Genomic DNA, 16,948 nt, shown 5'->3' with positions numbered 1-16,948 from the left:
AATTTGGCTAAGGAAATGCTGTTGTATTTGTGCTTGTACTGGAAGGAAAATGTTCTCCACTGCCTTGTTTTTCACTTTATTATCTTGAAACAATGTAAGAACAGTGCTTAAATATCACTGTTAGGAATCATAGAATCAAGCAGGTTGGAAGAGACCTCCAAGATCAGCCAGTCCAACCTAGCACCCAGCCCTGGCCAGTCAACCAGACCATGGCACTAAGTGCCTCATCCAGGCTTTGCTTCAACACCTCCAGGGATGGTGACTCCACCACCTCCCTGGGCAGCCCATTCCAATGCCAATCACTCTCTCTGCCAGGAACTTCCTCCTAACATCCAGCCTAGACATCCCCTGGCACAGCTTGAGACTGTGTCCCCTTGCTCTGCTGCTGGTTTCCTGGCAGAAGAGACCAACCCCACCTTCAGGCAGTTGCTGGCAGCAATGAGCTCTGCCCTGAGCCTCCTCTTCTGCAGGCTGCACACCCCCAGCTCCCTCAGCCTCTCCTCACAGGGCTCTGCTCCAGGACCCTCCCCATCCTTGCTGCCCTTCTCTGGACACCTTCCAGCACCTCAACAGCTCTCTTGAATTGAGGAGCCCAGAACTGGACACAGCACTCAAGGTGTGTCCTGAGCAGTGCTGAGTACAGGGGCAGAAGCACCTCCCTTGTCCTGCTGCCCACACTGCTCCTGAGCCAGCCCAGGATGCCATTGGCTCTGCTGCCCACCTGGGCACTGCTGCCTCCACTTCAGCTCCTCTCTGCCACCACCCCCAGCTCCCTCTCTGCCTGGCTGCTCTCAGCCACTCTGTCCCCAGCCTGTAGTGCTGCTTGGGGTTGTTGTGGCCAAAGTGCAGAACCCTGCACTTGGCCTTGTTCAATCTCATCCCATTGGCCTCTGCCCACCCATCCAGCCTGGCCAGGTCCCTCTGCAGGGCTCTCCTACCCTCCAGCAGCTCCACACCTGCTCCTAGATTGGTGTCATCTGCAAACTCACTGATGCTGGACCAAATCCCCTACTCCAGATCATCAATAAAGATGTTGAACAGGACTGGGCCCAGCACTGACCCCTGGGGAACATCACTAGTGCCAGCTGCTAGCTGGATGTGGCACCATTCACCATGAGTCTTGGGCTCAGCCATCCAGCCAGTTCCTGACCCTTGTCTGGAGATATTCAAGACCTGCCTGGATGTGTTTCTGTGTGATCTGCTCTCGGTGATCCTGCTCTGGCATGGGGGTTGGACTGGATAAGCTTTGGAGTTTCTTTCCAGCCCCTGACATTCTGTAGTTCTGTGAGCTGGGTGAGCAAAGCTGGAGGTGGGGAGATGCAGACTGGAGGTGAGGACGAAGTTCTTCATCATGAGAGTGGTGAGAGCCTGGAATGGGTTGCTCAGGGAGGTGGTGGAAGCCTCCCCTGGAGGTGTTTGAGGCCAGGCTGGCTGAGGCTGTGTGCAGCCTGCTCTAGGGTAGGGTGTCCCTGGCCATGGCAGGAGGGTTGGAACTGGCTGCTCCTTGTGCTCCCTTCCAACCCTGCCTGATTCTGTGTTTGGATTCTGTGGTCGAGTCACCAAGCCTGGATGCATTTAAAAGTCATTTTGCTGTGGTACTTGAGGATATGATTTAAGAGTGAACTTTGTAGAATAGAGATATAGGTTGGACTTGGTGATCTTGGGGGATTTGGTCTTCCAGCTGATAGTAATTCTGGTGCTCTTTTGTAACTTTCTTCCCAGGAGTCTTAGAAAAGAACTGCTTTTATTCCAATGGAAGTGAGATCCTCACAGCCAATGGAGACATCGACACATCTGCTGTTCTTTTGCCAAACGTGGTGGAAAACAGTTCCAAGACTGGTCCCACAGTGGATCTGAGCACACAGCCCTCTCCCTGGACCACCATGCCTTTATCCCACATCGACCAAACAAACAAGGACTCAAATGTATCGAGAGACACTTCCCAGGAAGATTCGTTTGCTCTTGCAACTCAAGCCACAGTGCTCAGTCCTCACCCTACATATGATGCTGCTTCACCAAAGGGCTCTGAAGACAGCACCCAGCTGTTTTCCACTGCAGAGGAAGAAACTTTGGGGTCTGCAGATGCATCCTTTAACAACACAGAGAGGATGACCACTCTGCCAGTATTAAGTCCTACCCAGCTGTCTGTGTCACAAGAGATGGACCAGAGAAAAAGTAAGTTTGCATTTTATTTGGCTCCATAGTTCTGACTCCAGAGGTACAGAACATACTGTTGGAATGCTTCCCAATCTGTTACTGATGAGTTCTGAACCACCACATGGGAGGAGTGGTGGCAGGTCAAAGGGGTGGTGGTAGTAGATCAAATTTAACCTCTCTTGCTTGGTGCCTGGATACAACTATGACCATTAGCACATTGCTAGAAGAGAGCAAGCCAGGGTCAGCATGCAGAGAAACTGCAACACTACACCCTAAAAAGCAGCTTCCAAGGATCTGCAGTGAGTTCTCCCATGGATTTAGGTAATCACTTTTGAACTGGTGCAGAATGGAGGATTGAGCTTTTCAGGCATGTCTCGTAAGGCAATCATCTCCAAATGAAGTGTGAGCTGATTTTCCCATCATCATCATCAATGCACACCAGCAGATCATCCATCAGAACAAGTTTCATCTGGTTGAAATGTGGGGAGGTGAAGGCATTTCTGTTGATTTAATAACAGGCTTGCATAACTTGGACTTTAGGCTGGTTTTCTGCAGGGTGTTAAAAGATAAATGATGTATCATACAGCACAGAGACTGTCAGGGCAAAGCCAGCCAGACAAACTCCTCTGAGCACATTTGAGCTGGCATTCATGTGGCTGGAATGTTTTTGGAGGGGGGCTGGTGCAGGTACCCCTAGCACTTGAGTTTGCTGTACTGGTGAAGCACAGCTTCAATGAAAGCTGTTAGATGTTAATAAGAGAGATGCTGAACATTGTGGCCACATGGTAGTCACTCCAGGCTTTAAAATAACACAAATAGGCCATTGGCAAGTTACTAAGTGGGGAGGGATGAAATTAGGCACATGTGACATCAATTATTTGCAAAGTTCTTGCAGCAGAAGGAAGTTCTTCAGCAGAAATTCCAGTGAAGAATAGATCAGAGGGCAAAGGGAAGTGCTTGACACAGTAACACACTGAAACACAGAAATATTCTGGCTGGAAAAGACCTCCAGGATCACCAAGTCCAACCTATATCCCTACTCTACAAAGTTCACTCTTAAATCATGTCCTCAAGTACCACAGCAAAATGACTTTTAAACACATCCAAGGTTGGTGACTCGACCACAGAATCGATCATAGAATCAGTCAGGGTTGGAAGGGACCACAAGGATCATCCAGTTCCAGCTCTCCTGCCATGGGCAGGGACACCTCACACAAGATTAGGTTGCCCAGAGCCACATCCAGCCTGGCTTTAAACACCTCAAGGGATGAGGCTTCCACCACCTCCCTGGGCAACCTGTTCTGGTGTCTCAGCACCCTCATGCTGAAGAACTTCTTTCTAACATCCAATCTGATCTACCCACTTCCAGTTTTGCTCCATTCCCACTGTTCTTATCACTACCTGACACCCTAAAAAGCCCCATCCCAGCTTTCTTGTAGCCCACTTCAGGTACTGGAAAGCCACAATAAGGTCTCCTTGGAGCCTTCTCTTCTCCTGAATGAACATCCCCAACTATCTCAGCCTGTCTCCATAGGAGAGGAGCACCCTGTGGCCCTTGCCTAGACACACTCCAGCATAGAATCATAGAATCAGAGAATCAACCAGGTTGGAAGAGACCTCCAAGATCATGCAGTCCAACCTAGCACCCAGCCCTATCCAATCAACCAGACCATGGCACTAAGTGCCTCATCCAGGCTTTTCTTGAAGACCCCCAGGGACGGTGCCTCCACCACCTCCCTGGGCAGCCCATTCCAATGCCAATCACTCTCTCTGTGAAGAACTTCTTCCTAACATCCAGCCTATACCTACCCTGGCACAACTTGAGACTGTGTCCCCTTGTTCTATTGCTGGTTGCCTGGGAGAAGAGGCCACCCCCCACCTGGCTACAATGCCCCTTCAGGTAGTTGTAGACAGTAATAAGATCACCCCTGAGCCTCCTCTTCTCCAGGCTAAGCATGTTTAGGTCTTTCTTGTAATAGGAGCTCCAGAACTGGACACAGTACTCAAGGTGGAGTCTCACCAGAGCAGAGACCATAGGAAAGGGAACTTCAAGCTCATCCAGTCCAACCAATCACCCAGCCTTGTCCAATCAACTAGACCATGATACTAAGTGCCTCATTCAGTCTTTTCTTGAACATGTCCAGAGAAAGTGGGGAACAGCCTTAACTCCAGGCAATAATTCCCTCCCAGAAAGAACCCAACCAACTCAAAACCCCCCAAACCACAAGAAAACAACCCAGAACTCCAAACAAACTGGAAAAAAACCCACCCCAACAAAACCAGACAAAATACACCCCCACCTCCCCCCCCCAAACCTGGCAGTTTACTGCAGGCAGCATTCTGGCTCCATGACTGTCAAGAAGTCAAACAGAGAGTTTGTGATGAAATCTGTGAAGAGCAACCCTGAGGACCTCATTAGATCAGAATGGGAAAAGACCAGGAGAGAGGTGGAACAGCTTAGATGTGAGGAAGCACCAAGTAGGAGGAAGACAGAGACTTCCTCTTGTAAGACAGCTGAGGAGTAAGTGGTTTGAGTAGATATCACAGTATCACCAAGGTTGGAAGAGACCTCACAGATCATCAAGTCCAACCCTTTAGCACAGAGCTCAAGGCCAGACCATGGCACCAAGTGCCACGTCCAGTCCTGCCTTGAACAGCCCCAGGGACGGCGACTCCACCACCTCCCCGGGCAGCCCATTCCAGTGTCCAATGACTCTCTCAGGGAAGAACTTTCTCCTCACCTCCAGCCTAAATCTCCCCTGGCACAGCCTGAGGCTGTGTCCTCTCGTTCTGGTGCTGGCCACCTGAGAGAAGAGAGCAACCTCCTCCTGGCCACAACCTCCCCTCAGGTAGTTGTAGACAGCAATAAGGTCTCCCCTGAGCCTCCTCTTCTCCAGGCTAACCAATCCCAGCTCCCTCAGCCTCTCCTCGTAGGGCTGTGCTCAAGGCCTCTCCCCAGCCTCGTCGCCCTTCTCTGGACACGCTCAAGCATCTCAATGTCCCTCCTAAACTGGGGGGCCCAGAACTGAACACAGCACTCAAGGTGTGGTCTAACCAGTGCAGAGTACAGGGGCAGAATGACCTGCCTGATATCCATGCTCACTGCTTCTTCCTGGCTTTCATTTTATCACCTTTACTTTTTTTCATCAGAGGGTAAGTTAAAACAAAAAAAGAGGGATGCATCCATGGAATGCATTGCCCCAGGGTGAGGAGAAAACCAGAAAGCAGGAAAATGCTTTGAGCACTTCAGGAGGGGTTGGTCTGTTGTGGGCTTTTAAACAAAACAGTTCACTTGCAACCTCTGGCTGGTGAAGGCTCAAGAGTTTAGGTTGCAAGCAGCAGTTCACAGGCTCACAGGATGTTAGGAGTGGAAGGGACCTCCAGAGATCATCGAGTCCAACTCCTCTGCCAGAGCAAGAGCAGAGAAGCTAGCCCAGGTCACAGAGGAAAACAGACAGGGCTGGAAAGGCTCCAGAGAAGGAGACTGCACAACCTCTCTGGGCAGCCTGTGCCAGTGCTCTGTCACCCTTACAGTCAAGAAGTTCTTCCTCATGTTGAGGTGGAACTTCCTGTGCTGCAGTTTACATCCATTGCTCCTTGGGGCACAACTGAGCAGAGTTTGTTTCCTCCCTCTTGACCCTCAGCCCTCAGATACTTAGAAACATTGACCAGATCCCCTCTAAGCCTTCTCTTCACCAGACCAAACCACCCCAGGTCCCTCAGCCTCTCCAGCATCTTTGTAGCCCTCCCTTGGACTCTTCAGTAGATGCTTGTTCCTCCTGAGCTGGGGAGCCCAGAACTGGATGCAATATTACAGGTGAGGTCTCACCAGTGCAGAGCAGAGGGGGAAGAGAACCTCCCTCCATCTGCTGGCCACACTCCTCTTTATGCAAGTTATACTCCTAGGTAGTTTCCCTTATATTTGCCTTAAATTCTTAGATGTTTTTTCTTGAACACAGAGTTCTGGCCCCTACCAAAGGCCAACTTCCCCCTTCAGTGCATCCTGTGTTGCCTCTCTTCTGGAAAGCAAGTGAAGGAATGTTTTTCCTGTCGAGAGATTTGAGTTTCATGTTTTCTGAAGGCATGGGCCATGCTCCTCAAGCACTAGGATGAGAATTTCCTGCTAGTGAAGACATCAGGAGGGGAGTCTTAGGTGAACTCCTGGCTTCAGGGGTGTGTGCTTGTGGGATGTAGAGGTCTCTGCAGTAATATTCTGTTCAGCTGCAAAGCAGTGCTTAACAGAAAAAGAACCACATGCTAAATGGTGGTTGTCCTAAAGGATGTTTTTCCAAGATAACTATCAGTACAATTCTATTTTGGTACTCCTCTCCCACACCCCTCTCCCCTTCTTTGAAGCAGAAGTAGGCTGCAGTTAGTGGGAAGTAGGCTGCATTAAAGTGGGAGGTTGACCAGGGTTGATCTTGAATCATAGAATCAGTCAGGGTTGGAAGGGACCACAAGGGTCATCTAGTTCCAACCCCCCTGCCATGGGCAGGGACACCCTACCCTAGAGCAGCCTGGCCAAGCTTGATCTTCTGCCATACCTCACCCTCACCCTAGCAGGCTGCAGCACTGTGAGAAGCTGAGAGTGCAAGACCTGTTCCTCAGCACAGCCCTAGAAGCAGCAACGAGGCTCAGTGGTGTCTGAAACAGTTCCTGTCTCAGCCAGCCTGCCCTTAAACACCTCCAGGAATGGGGCTTCAACCACCTCCCTGGGCAACCCAGTCCAGGCTCTCACCACTCTCATGATGAACTCTGAATCTCCCCACCTCCAGCTTTGCTCCATTCCCCCCAGTCCTGTCACTCCCTCACAGCCTCAAAAGTCCCTCCCCAGCTTTTTTGGAGCCCCCTTCAGATGCTGGAAGGCCACAAGAAGGTCACCTGGGAGCCTCCTCTGCTCCAGCCTGCACAGCCCCAACTCTTTCAGTCTGTGCTCACAGCAGAGCTGCTGCAGCCTCTGAGCATCCTCCTGGCCCTATCACCCTCGTGCTGAGATGCTTTAGTTTCAAGTGAAGCTGGTTTGTAATGCTGCTGACCTGGGGAGACACAAAAGGAGGGAGTGCTTCCTAGAAAATCATCCTGTAAACTAATGGAATACACACTGGGACAAGAGCTATTAGTACCTAACTTTCTTCCTCTCCCTGAAGTTTATGTCTTTTACTTCTGTGCCAAGCCTCTCATGCTTCTCTCCTAGCAGTCAGCCTAGCAACCCTTCTGCCACTACAAAAAGGCTCAGTGGAGAACTGTGGCAGCCTTCAGACCCTCATGTGAAAAGTAAGGTAGAAGCATAGAATCAGGGTTGGAAGGGACCACAAGGATCATCTACCTGAAGGGGCATTGTAGCCAGGTGGGGGGTGGCCTCTTCTCCCAGGCAACCAGCAATAGAACAAGGGGACACAGTCTCAAGTTGTGCCAGGGTAGGTCTAGGCTGGATGTTAGGAAGAAGTTCTTCACAGAGGGAGTGATTGGCATTGGAATGGGCTGCTCAGGGAGGTGGTGGAGGCACCGTCCCTGGGGGTCTTCAAGCAAAGCCTGGATGAGGCACTTAGTGCCATGGTCTGGTTGATTGGTTAGGGCTGGGTGCTAGGTTGGACAGGATGATCTTGGAGGTCTCTTCCAACCTGGTTGATTCTATGATTCTATGATCTAGTTCCAACCCCTCTGCCATGGGCAGGGACACCCTACCCTAGAGCAGCCTGGCCAAGCTTGATCTTCTGCCATACCTCACCCTCACCCTAGCAGGCTGCAGCACTGTGAGAAGCTGAGTGTGCAAGACCTGATCCTCAGCACAGCCCTAGAAGCAGCAACGAGGCTCATTGATGCTTGAAATGGTTCCTGCAGCTTGTGGTAGTGGCTAAGTGACACTGGATTTAGCCCCACTTGCCTGGCACCTGCAGGAGGCTGAGAGTGAGTCTAGGATGGATGCCAGAGGAGGGCAAAAAAGCTGGGGAAGGGCTTGGAGAATAAATCCTGTGAAGAGTGACTGAAGGAGCTGGGGATGATTAGTGTGAAAAAGAGGAGGTTGATGGGAGACCTCATTGCTGTCTACAGCTACTGAAAGGACCTTGTGGACAGGTTGGTGCTGGTCTCTATCACTGGTAGTGATAGAACAAGAGGGAACAGCTTCAAGCTGCCACTGGGTAGGTTTAGAGTGGACATTGGGAAACATTTTTGCCCAGCAAGAGTAATCAGGCAATGGAATGAGCTTCCCAGGGAGGTGGTGGAGTCCCCAACCCTGGGTGTGCTTAAAGGTGGTTTGGATGTGGTGCTTGGGGCTATGGTTCAGGGTGCACCTTGCAGAGCCATGCACTTGTTCCAAAACACTAACAAAATCGTGCCTGACCCCATATGCCATGGAAAATAGTCTCTACTGATGGGTCTAATCCTGACATGAATTCCCTTTTGTGCCTTTTGTTTCTTTAATGGGAGGTTCTTACAGAATGCTCTCCAGTTTCACCTCCCCCCCAAAAAAATCCTGTAATTAGGAAATGCCTAACCAAAATACCAGATCAGGGCAACTCAATACCTTATGGAGGGTAGGTGTTTAGCCTCAGCTTTGGTTAATGAGCTTAGCTGCTCTCAACTCTGCCTGCCCAGGGGAATTAAAGCAGCAAGTATGTGTCTCAGCCAAAGGAAAAACAAAAGGGGCAGCATCTGGAAGCACCTTGGTGAGGTGAGGCTCCAAAACACTAAAATACAATGAAGTGGCTTGATGCAAAGTCCAGCAGTGTTCTTTGGTCAGGTGAAGGGCTGAGTTAGAATGTCTGATTGCATTAATAGAAGTGCCTGGTGGAGAGTGGAGGTGGTGTTCCACTGTGCAGCAGCTGCTGCAGATTGCCCTAAAGAGAAAAGAATTTAGGATAACACTTCAGCTCTGATCTGAAATGTGAGTTATTTCCCCCATGGCTAATCCCCTCTCTGTGACCTGGGAGATAATGAATTGTTTTTCCCCTCTGCTGCAGGTGGGCAGTAGCCTTATCACCTCTCCTTTTGGTACCTGGGGAGCAGAAGGGGGAGTTGAGAGTCACTCATTCCTTTCAAATGGGATAATCTATTAGCTGAGTGAAGTTTAATGCAGAGCAAACTGTTTTCAGCTGGGGTCTGGGGTTCAAAAGCTTCTTTCCTTCTCCCCCACACATGCTATTAGAAGTCAGCTGGGCTTCATTTAGAGGTTAGTGGTGCTGAGAACGTGAGAGGTTGAAAGGGACCTCCAGAGATCATGCAGTCCAATCCCCCTGACAAAGCAGGATCCCCTAGTGCAGTTCACACAGGAATGCATCCAGGTGGGTTTGGAAAGTCTCCAGAGAAGGAGACTCCACAACCTCTCTGGGCAGCCTGCTCCAGGGCTTTGGCACCCTCACTGCAAAGAAGTTTCTCCTCCTGTTGAGCTTTGGCTCAATCAACCTGGTTGATTCTATGATTCTAACCAGGTTGAAAGAGGCTTCCAAGCTCATCCAGCCCAACCTAACACCCAGCTCTGGCCAATCAACCAGACCATGGCACTAAGTGCCTCAGCCAGGCTTGGCTTCAGCACCTCCAGGGATAACAACTCCACCTCCCTGGGCAGCCCATTCCAATGCCAATCACTCTCTCTGACAACAACTTCCTCCTCACATCCAGCTTAGACCTCCTCTGGCACAACTTGAGACTGTGTCCCCTTCTTCTGTGGCTGGTTGCCTGGCAGAAGAGCCCAACCCCACCTGGCTACAGCCTCCCTTCAGGTAGTTGTAGACAGCAATGAGCTCATCCTCATGTCTCTCTTGAAGTAGGAGAAAGTGTCAGTCTGTTTCTCAGAGCCATGAAGTGCTGTGCTTCTTTTTTCCTGTGCTGGCATTTCTTGTCTCCTTGATGAACAGTTAGCTCTTGGCTGGCTTGGCACCAGAACTGTTTAAAAGGCAAGGACAAGCAGATGTGGTTGAGAGGGGAGCAGTGTTGCACCACTGCATCTATTCAATTGTCTTGTGAAATACTTCTCTGCCAGTGCCAGTTGACCCTAAGAAGAGTCATGACCTTCTGCTAGGCACTTAGAGCAGTACCTTGCTTACATCTTTGGGCTGCTGTAGCTCTTACTGAAACGTGACTGTGCCCCACACCAGGCATCAAGTTGTCAAATGCCTGCCCAGGTGGAAGTGCAACAGATTTGATACTGATCTTCTCGAGGTAGGAGAGCCCTGCAGAGGGACCTGGCCAGGCTGGATGGATGGGCAGAGGCCAATGGGATGAGACTGAACAAGGCCAAGTGCAGGGTTCTGCACTTTGGCCACAACAACCCCAAGCAGCACTGCAGGCTGGGGCCAGAGTGGCTGAGAGCAGCCAGGCAGAGAGGGAGCTGGGGGTGCTGGGAGAGAGGAGCTGAAGATGAGGCAGCAGTGCCCAGGTGGGCAGCAGAGCCAATGGCATCCTGGGCTGGCTCAGGAGCAGTGTGGCCAGTAGGACAAGGGAGGTTATTCTGCCCCTGTACTCAGCACTGCTCAGGCCACACCTTGAGTGCTGTGTCCAGTTCTGGGCTCCTCAATTCAAGAGAGATGTTGAGGTGCTGGAACATGTCCAGAGAAGGGCAACAAAGCTGGTGAGGGGCCTGGAGCACAAATCCTATGAGGAGAGGCTGAGGGAGCTGGGGGTGTGCAGCCTGGAGAAGAGGAGGCTCAGGGCAGAGCTCATTGCTGTCTGCAGCTGCCTGAAGGGACATTGTAGCCAGGTGGGGGGTGGCCTCTTCTCCCAGGTAACCAGCAATAGAACAAGGGGACACAGTCTCAAGTTGTGCCAGGGGAGGTCTAGGCTGGATGTTAGGAAGAAGTTCTTCACAGAGAGAGTGATTGGCATTGGAATGGGCTGCCCAGGGAGGTGGTGGAGTCACCATCCCTGGGGGTCTTCAAGCAAAGCCTGGATGAGGCACTTAGTGCCATGGTCTGGTTGACTGGATAGGGCTGGGTGCTAGGTTGGACTGGATGAGCTTGGAGGTCTCTTCCAACCTGCTTGATTCTCTGATTCTAACTGAGGTTATGTCTGTGCTGTTTGGAAGCTGTACAAAGCCACTCCTCCTAAACCTTCCTTAAGGGATCAAACCCTTGGATTTCACATGGAAATTGCTCCTGATAAACAGGATTGCTGAAACCTGCAGGGTCACTTATGCCCATAATTACTTAAGTTAAAAGCTCCTGGTACATTTATTTAAGTGCTTCTTAATCCCTGCTTCCATCTGGCAGTGCACTGCAGAGGCTCTCAGTTCTAGCCAAGGAGAAGTTTTTGTTTTCCACTTTCTTTTCACATCTTCTTCTATCCTTTTTGGTTGTTGGTGCTGGAAATATTGCTGTTTGTGCCTACTTTTTTCTCTTGCATTGGCCACAGATGCAGTCTTTGCCAAAAGACATGCCTGTGGTAGCATTCTTGAGGCAGAAACATTTGTCAGCTCCTCAAGGACATCTTGGTGCTGTCAAGAGAGCCTGGCACAAAGGGGAGGCTTTGCTGTTGGCAGTTGTTTCTAGTACTGCACTTTTACAACAGAGCATGCAGCATTCCCATTGTCTTTGAGGACAGGCTGAGAGAGTTGGGGCTCTGCAGCCTGGAGAAGAGAAGGCTTGGAGGAGACCTTGGAGTGGCTTTCCAGTACCTGAAAGAGGCTACAGGAAGGCTGGGGAGGGACATCCCACACCTGCCATCTGCATCTACTGAGCAGGCAGCTGTTAAATAGGCTGGCACCTTTTGTTGACAGCAGCTTCAAAGTGAAACAACTCCAAATGCACTCAAAAAGAGAACTAAAGGAAACTGGAAAGCATGGCAAACCCCAACTGGAACAGCAAAACGTAATCCTGGGGCAGTCCCTGGAGCTGTTCAAGGCAGGACTGGATGTGGCACTTGGTGCCATGGTCTGGCCTTGAGCTCTGTGGTAAAGGGTTGGACTTGATGATCTGTGAGGTCTCTTCCAACCCTGATGATACTGTGAGACTGTGACTATTGACAAGGTCTTGTAATGACAGGATTAGGGGTAATGAGTTTAAACTGGCAAAGGGGAAATTCAAAGCAGGTGTTAGGAAAGGGTTCTTTACAGTGAGGGCACAGGTTGCCCAGGGAGGTTATGGCTGCTCCCTCCCTAGAGGTGTTCAAGGCCAGGTTGGATGAGGCCTTGAGCAACTTGTTCTAGTAGGAGGTGTCTCTTGGAATTGGATCTGTTGGAACTGGATGATCTTTGAGGTCCCTTCCAACCTAAACCTTTCTATGATTTGTCTCTTCTCCCAGGCACCCAGCCACAGAACAAGGGGACACAGCCTCAAGCTGTGCCAGGGCAGGTCTAGGCTGGATGTTAGGAGGAAGTTGTTGGCAGAGAGAGTGATTGGCATTGGAATGGGCTGCCCAGGGAGGTGGTGGAGTGGCCGTGGCTGGAGGTGTTGCAGCCAAGCCTGGCTGGGGCACTTAGTGCCATGGTCTGGTTGGTTGGGCAGGGCTGGGTGCTAGGTTGGGCTGGCTGAGTTTGGAGCTCTCTTCCAACCTGCTTGATTCTAAGATTCTAAGTTTGCTGAAGTCCAGCAAACAGAGTTATTTAACAACCCAAACTTAACACAGAAATAGGAAATGGAGTTTTCTCCCAGCAGTTTTAAAAGGGAGCTGCTTCATTTTGAGCAGAAGATCTTACTAACCTAGTAGCTTTAAAGACCTTTTTTAAGCAGAGCCTAAGGGAACTGGGGCTCTGCTGCTTGGAGAAGAGGAGCCTGAGGGCTGACCTCATTCATGCTGGTAAATAAGTAAAGAGTGAGAGGCAAGAGGGTGGAAGCTGGTTCTGCTCTATGATGTCCAAAGGCAGGACAAGAGGCAGTGGGTGGGAGCTGAGGCATAGGAAGTTCCATGGAAGCATGAGGGAAAATGTTTTCACTGTGAGGGTGCCAGAACACTGGCACAGGCTGCCCAGGGAAGTTGTGGAGTCTCCCTCTTTGGATATATTCAAAGCTCACCTGGGTGTGTTCCTGTGTGATCTTCTCTAGGTGATCTTGCTCTGGCAGGGGGGTTGCACTGGATGAGCTTTGGAGGTCCCTTCTAACCCCAGATGAGCTTTGGAGGTCCCTTCTAACCCCTAACATTGATTCTGTGATTTTGAAGTGTTCCAGCCCTTGATTGATGTACATTCTGTATACAAACAGGATGAGCCACCACCTTCTGTCATTTTCTGTGCCCTTATTTCATATTCATGAAGGCTTCTCTATTCTTCAGTACAGACACAGAGAATTTATAGAATCAGCCAGAGCTGGAAGGGACAACAAAGAACCATAGTTCATAGACTCACAGAATCAAGCAGGTTGGAAGAGAGCTCCAAGCTCAGCCAGCACAACCTAGCACCCAGCCCTGCCCAACCAACCAGACCATGGCACTAAGTGCCCCAGCCAGGCTTTGCTTCAACACCTCCAGGGATGGCGACTCCACCACCTCCCTGGGCAGCCCATTCCAATGCCAATCACTCTCTCTGACAACAACTTCCTCCTAACATCCAGCCTAGACCTGTCCTGGCACAGCTTGAGACTGTGTCCCCTTGTTCTGTTGCTGCTTGCCTGGCAGCAGAGCCCAACCCCACCTGGCTACAGCCTCCCTTCAGGCAGCTGCAGGCAGCAATGAGCTCTGCCCTGAGCCTCCTCTGCTGCAGGCTGCACACCCCCAGCTCCCTCAGCCTCTCCTCACAGGGTTTGTGTTCCAGGCCTTTCACCAGCTTTGTTGCTCTTCTCTGGACACCTGTCATGCCCAGGGACACTCTACCCTAGGTCAGGCTCAAATCCATTCAATTTCCTTACCTACCAGTGACCAAAATGATCCTCCAAGTTTCCTAGCTCTTTTTGCTGTCTTTATATGCAATGACTGGGCCATGAGTAGTTTTACATGTTAATTCTGCTTAACTTAGGGTCTATCATGACAGAAATCCTCTTCTTCTCAAAGCAGGTACTTAACTAACTGCATGATGCTGTTGTGGATTGACAGCTGGGTGCCAGATGCCCACTCAGCTGCTCTCTCATAGCCCTTCCTCAAGAGGACAGAGAGAGAAAATAAGATGGAAAAGCTCATGAGCTGTGCTCAAGTCAGAGAGGTCACTTACCAATTACTGTCACAGGCAAACCAGACTTAACCTGGGGAGGATTAATTGAATATATTGCCAAATAACAATAGAATTTGGGATGGTGAGAAACAAATGCCAAGACTAAGCCACCTTTCTCCCACCCTGCCCTTCTTCCCAGGGTCAACTTCATCCCGTTCCCAACCTCTCTATTTCTTACTGCAAGTGGCATAATTAGGATGGGGAATAAGAGTTATGCTCAGTCCTCAACAGTTCTTCTCTGCTGTTTCTTCCTCTTCATAATCTGCTGGTTTTTGCCCTGCCCCAGCCTGGGGTTCCTCCCACTGGCTGCAGTACTTTCAGAGCAGCTTCCATGTGGGTCCTCTCTATGGAGAGGAGTCTCTCGGGGTAAGCCTGTTCCAACGTGAGAACTTGCTGACAGGACTTTGTTTTCAAGTGTTGCAAGAGCATTCTCTTGTTGTTGTGACATCTGACATAACAAAATCAGTGTGCTAGAAGTAAATTCTGCAAGTCTTTTGACAAATCATCGTGGGTTTGTATGGTAAATGACCTAACCCTTTGGCCGCGTTCTAAAAGGGGCAGTTTAGCCACAGAGCTACATCAGAGCAGGAAGGATGTGTAGTGTGGGGATAGGTTGGTGAGTATTTGGGTTTCAGAGATCTGGAGTATCAGCAGTCAAAACAGACAGGTCATGAACCATGGTTAAGGTTCACAGGATGTTAGGGGTTGGAAGGGACCCGAGGAGATCATTGAGTCCAACCCCTCCATCAGAGCAGGACCACACAATCTGTCACTGAAGGTTCTAAGCAATCTCATATAGTTCCATAACACTTTTTTCAGCCTCATTTCTATTGACTTGCTCATCAGAGTGACCAATATCATCACCATAACAACCCAAGATGGGGAGAATTTGCTCTCTGATGTGATTGTGATAGAGCAACTCAGTCATTTGTATTGACTTGCTCATCAAAGTGACCAATGTCATCACCATAACAACCCAAGATGGGGAGAATTTGCTCTCTGATGTGATTGTGATAGAGCAACTCAGTCATTTGTATTGACTTGCTCACCAGGGTGACCAATATCATCACCATAACAACCCAAGATGGGGAGAATTTGCTCTCTGATGTGATTGTGATAGAGCAACTCAGTCATTTGTGTTGACTTGCTCATCAAAGTGACCAATGTCATCACCATATGGGGAGAATGTACCCCTCTGACTTGAGATGACTGAGTTGCTCTATCACAGTCTACTGACTTGCTCATCAGGGTGACCAATATGATCACCATAACAACCCAAAATGGGGAGAATTTGCCCTCTGACTTGATTATGATAGAGCAACTCAGTCATCTCTGCTGACTTCCTCATTAGCATGAACAATATGATCACCATAACAACCCAAGATGGGGAAAATTTGCCCTCTGACTTGATTGTGATAGAGCAACTCAGTCATTTCTAATGACTTGCTCATCACAGTGGCAAATATCATCCCCATAATAGCTCAAGATGGGGAGAATTTGCCCCTCTGACTTGATTGTGATAAAGCAACTCAGTGACTTCTATTGACTTCTCATCAGAGTGGCAAATACCATCCCCATAATAACTCAAGATGGGGAGAATTTGCCCCTCTGACTTGATTGTGATAAAGCAACTCAGTGACTTCTATTGACTTGCACATCAGAGTGGCAAATATCATCCCCATAATAGCTCAAGATGGGGAGAATTTGCCCCTCTGACTTGATTGTGATAAAGCAACTCAGTGGCTTCTATTGACTTGCACATCAGAGTGGCAAATATCATCCCCATAATAGCTCAAGATGGGGAGAATTTGCCCCTCTGACTTGATTGTGATAAAACAACTCAGTGGCTTCTATTGACTTGCACATCAGAGTGGCAAATATCATCCCCATAATAGCTCAAGATGGGGAGAATTTGGCCCTCTGACTTGATTGTGATAGAGCAACTCAGTCATTTCTAATGACTTGCACATCAGAGTGGCAAATATCATCCCCATAATAACTCAAGATGGGGAGAATTTGCCCCTCTGACTTGATTGTGCCCTGCAGTTTCAGCATTTCTTTAGCAGAGAGCAGATCTAAGTGGGAGACAGCAACAAACTGAACAACTCCCCAACTGGACACTCATTTTGTGTCTTCTTTTGGCAAGTAACTTGTGTGTGGTAGTAGTTAGCATGGGGTTAGAGAAAGCTAGCTGTAGAATGATTTACTCCTAAATAAGTATCTGTCTCTACAAACTGCAGCTTTTCATGCCACTTCTTAAGAAAGTGACTATATAATAAAGGATTGCTTTAGCTGCTTTCATTTGTAAGCCACTGGAAACTGTTACTTGGGCTAAATCAGCAAAGAAACCTTTGGGCTATTTGGTAACTGCCTGGGAAGGGATTCTAAAAGTCAACCATCAGGGTGACAGAATTCCCCAGCACATTGTTTTAGCAAGGGGGAAACAAAAAAAGGGCAACTGCTGTAACTACTTTGGGGATGTTATGAAATTACAGTTGGCCACAAGGAACAACAGCTGGAGGGAAATGAGGTGTGTGTGATAATCTGCAAAGATGTGGCCTTTGTGAGGAGCATGCTTGAACTTCTGCTCTAAGAAAACATTTCTTGCCCCTGTGTTGTGTTCTTTGCCCTATTATTTGCATCCTTGGCTTGCTGTAGATGAGGGTGGAAGCACTGAGTGCTTTGGTTGTGGCCTTTATTATGATGATACTTGAACTT

General features: G+C 49.4%; 1 protein-coding gene across 2 annotated transcripts in view; it reads left to right on the top strand.

Moving 5' to 3' along the window:
- CORIN (corin, serine peptidase) overlaps positions 1–16,948 on the top strand; it is a 179,658-nt gene that overhangs the window by 25,314 nt on the left and 137,396 nt on the right. For both annotated transcript variants that reach the window (XM_064149223.1, XM_064149224.1), the window contains one exon: positions 1,723–2,175. In XM_064149223.1, the coding sequence (XP_064005293.1) occupies positions 1,723–2,175 (453 nt within the window). The remainder of the gene's footprint in view (positions 1–1,722; positions 2,176–16,948) is intronic.

This window comes from Pogoniulus pusillus, chromosome 9 (assembly GCF_015220805.1).
Source record: "Pogoniulus pusillus isolate bPogPus1 chromosome 9, bPogPus1.pri, whole genome shotgun sequence".
In the NCBI taxonomy this organism is placed as follows: Eukaryota; Metazoa; Chordata; class Aves; order Piciformes; family Lybiidae; genus Pogoniulus; species Pogoniulus pusillus.
The sequence above is the reverse complement of the archived record's forward strand: the minus strand, read 5'-3'. Positions and strand labels throughout refer to the sequence as shown.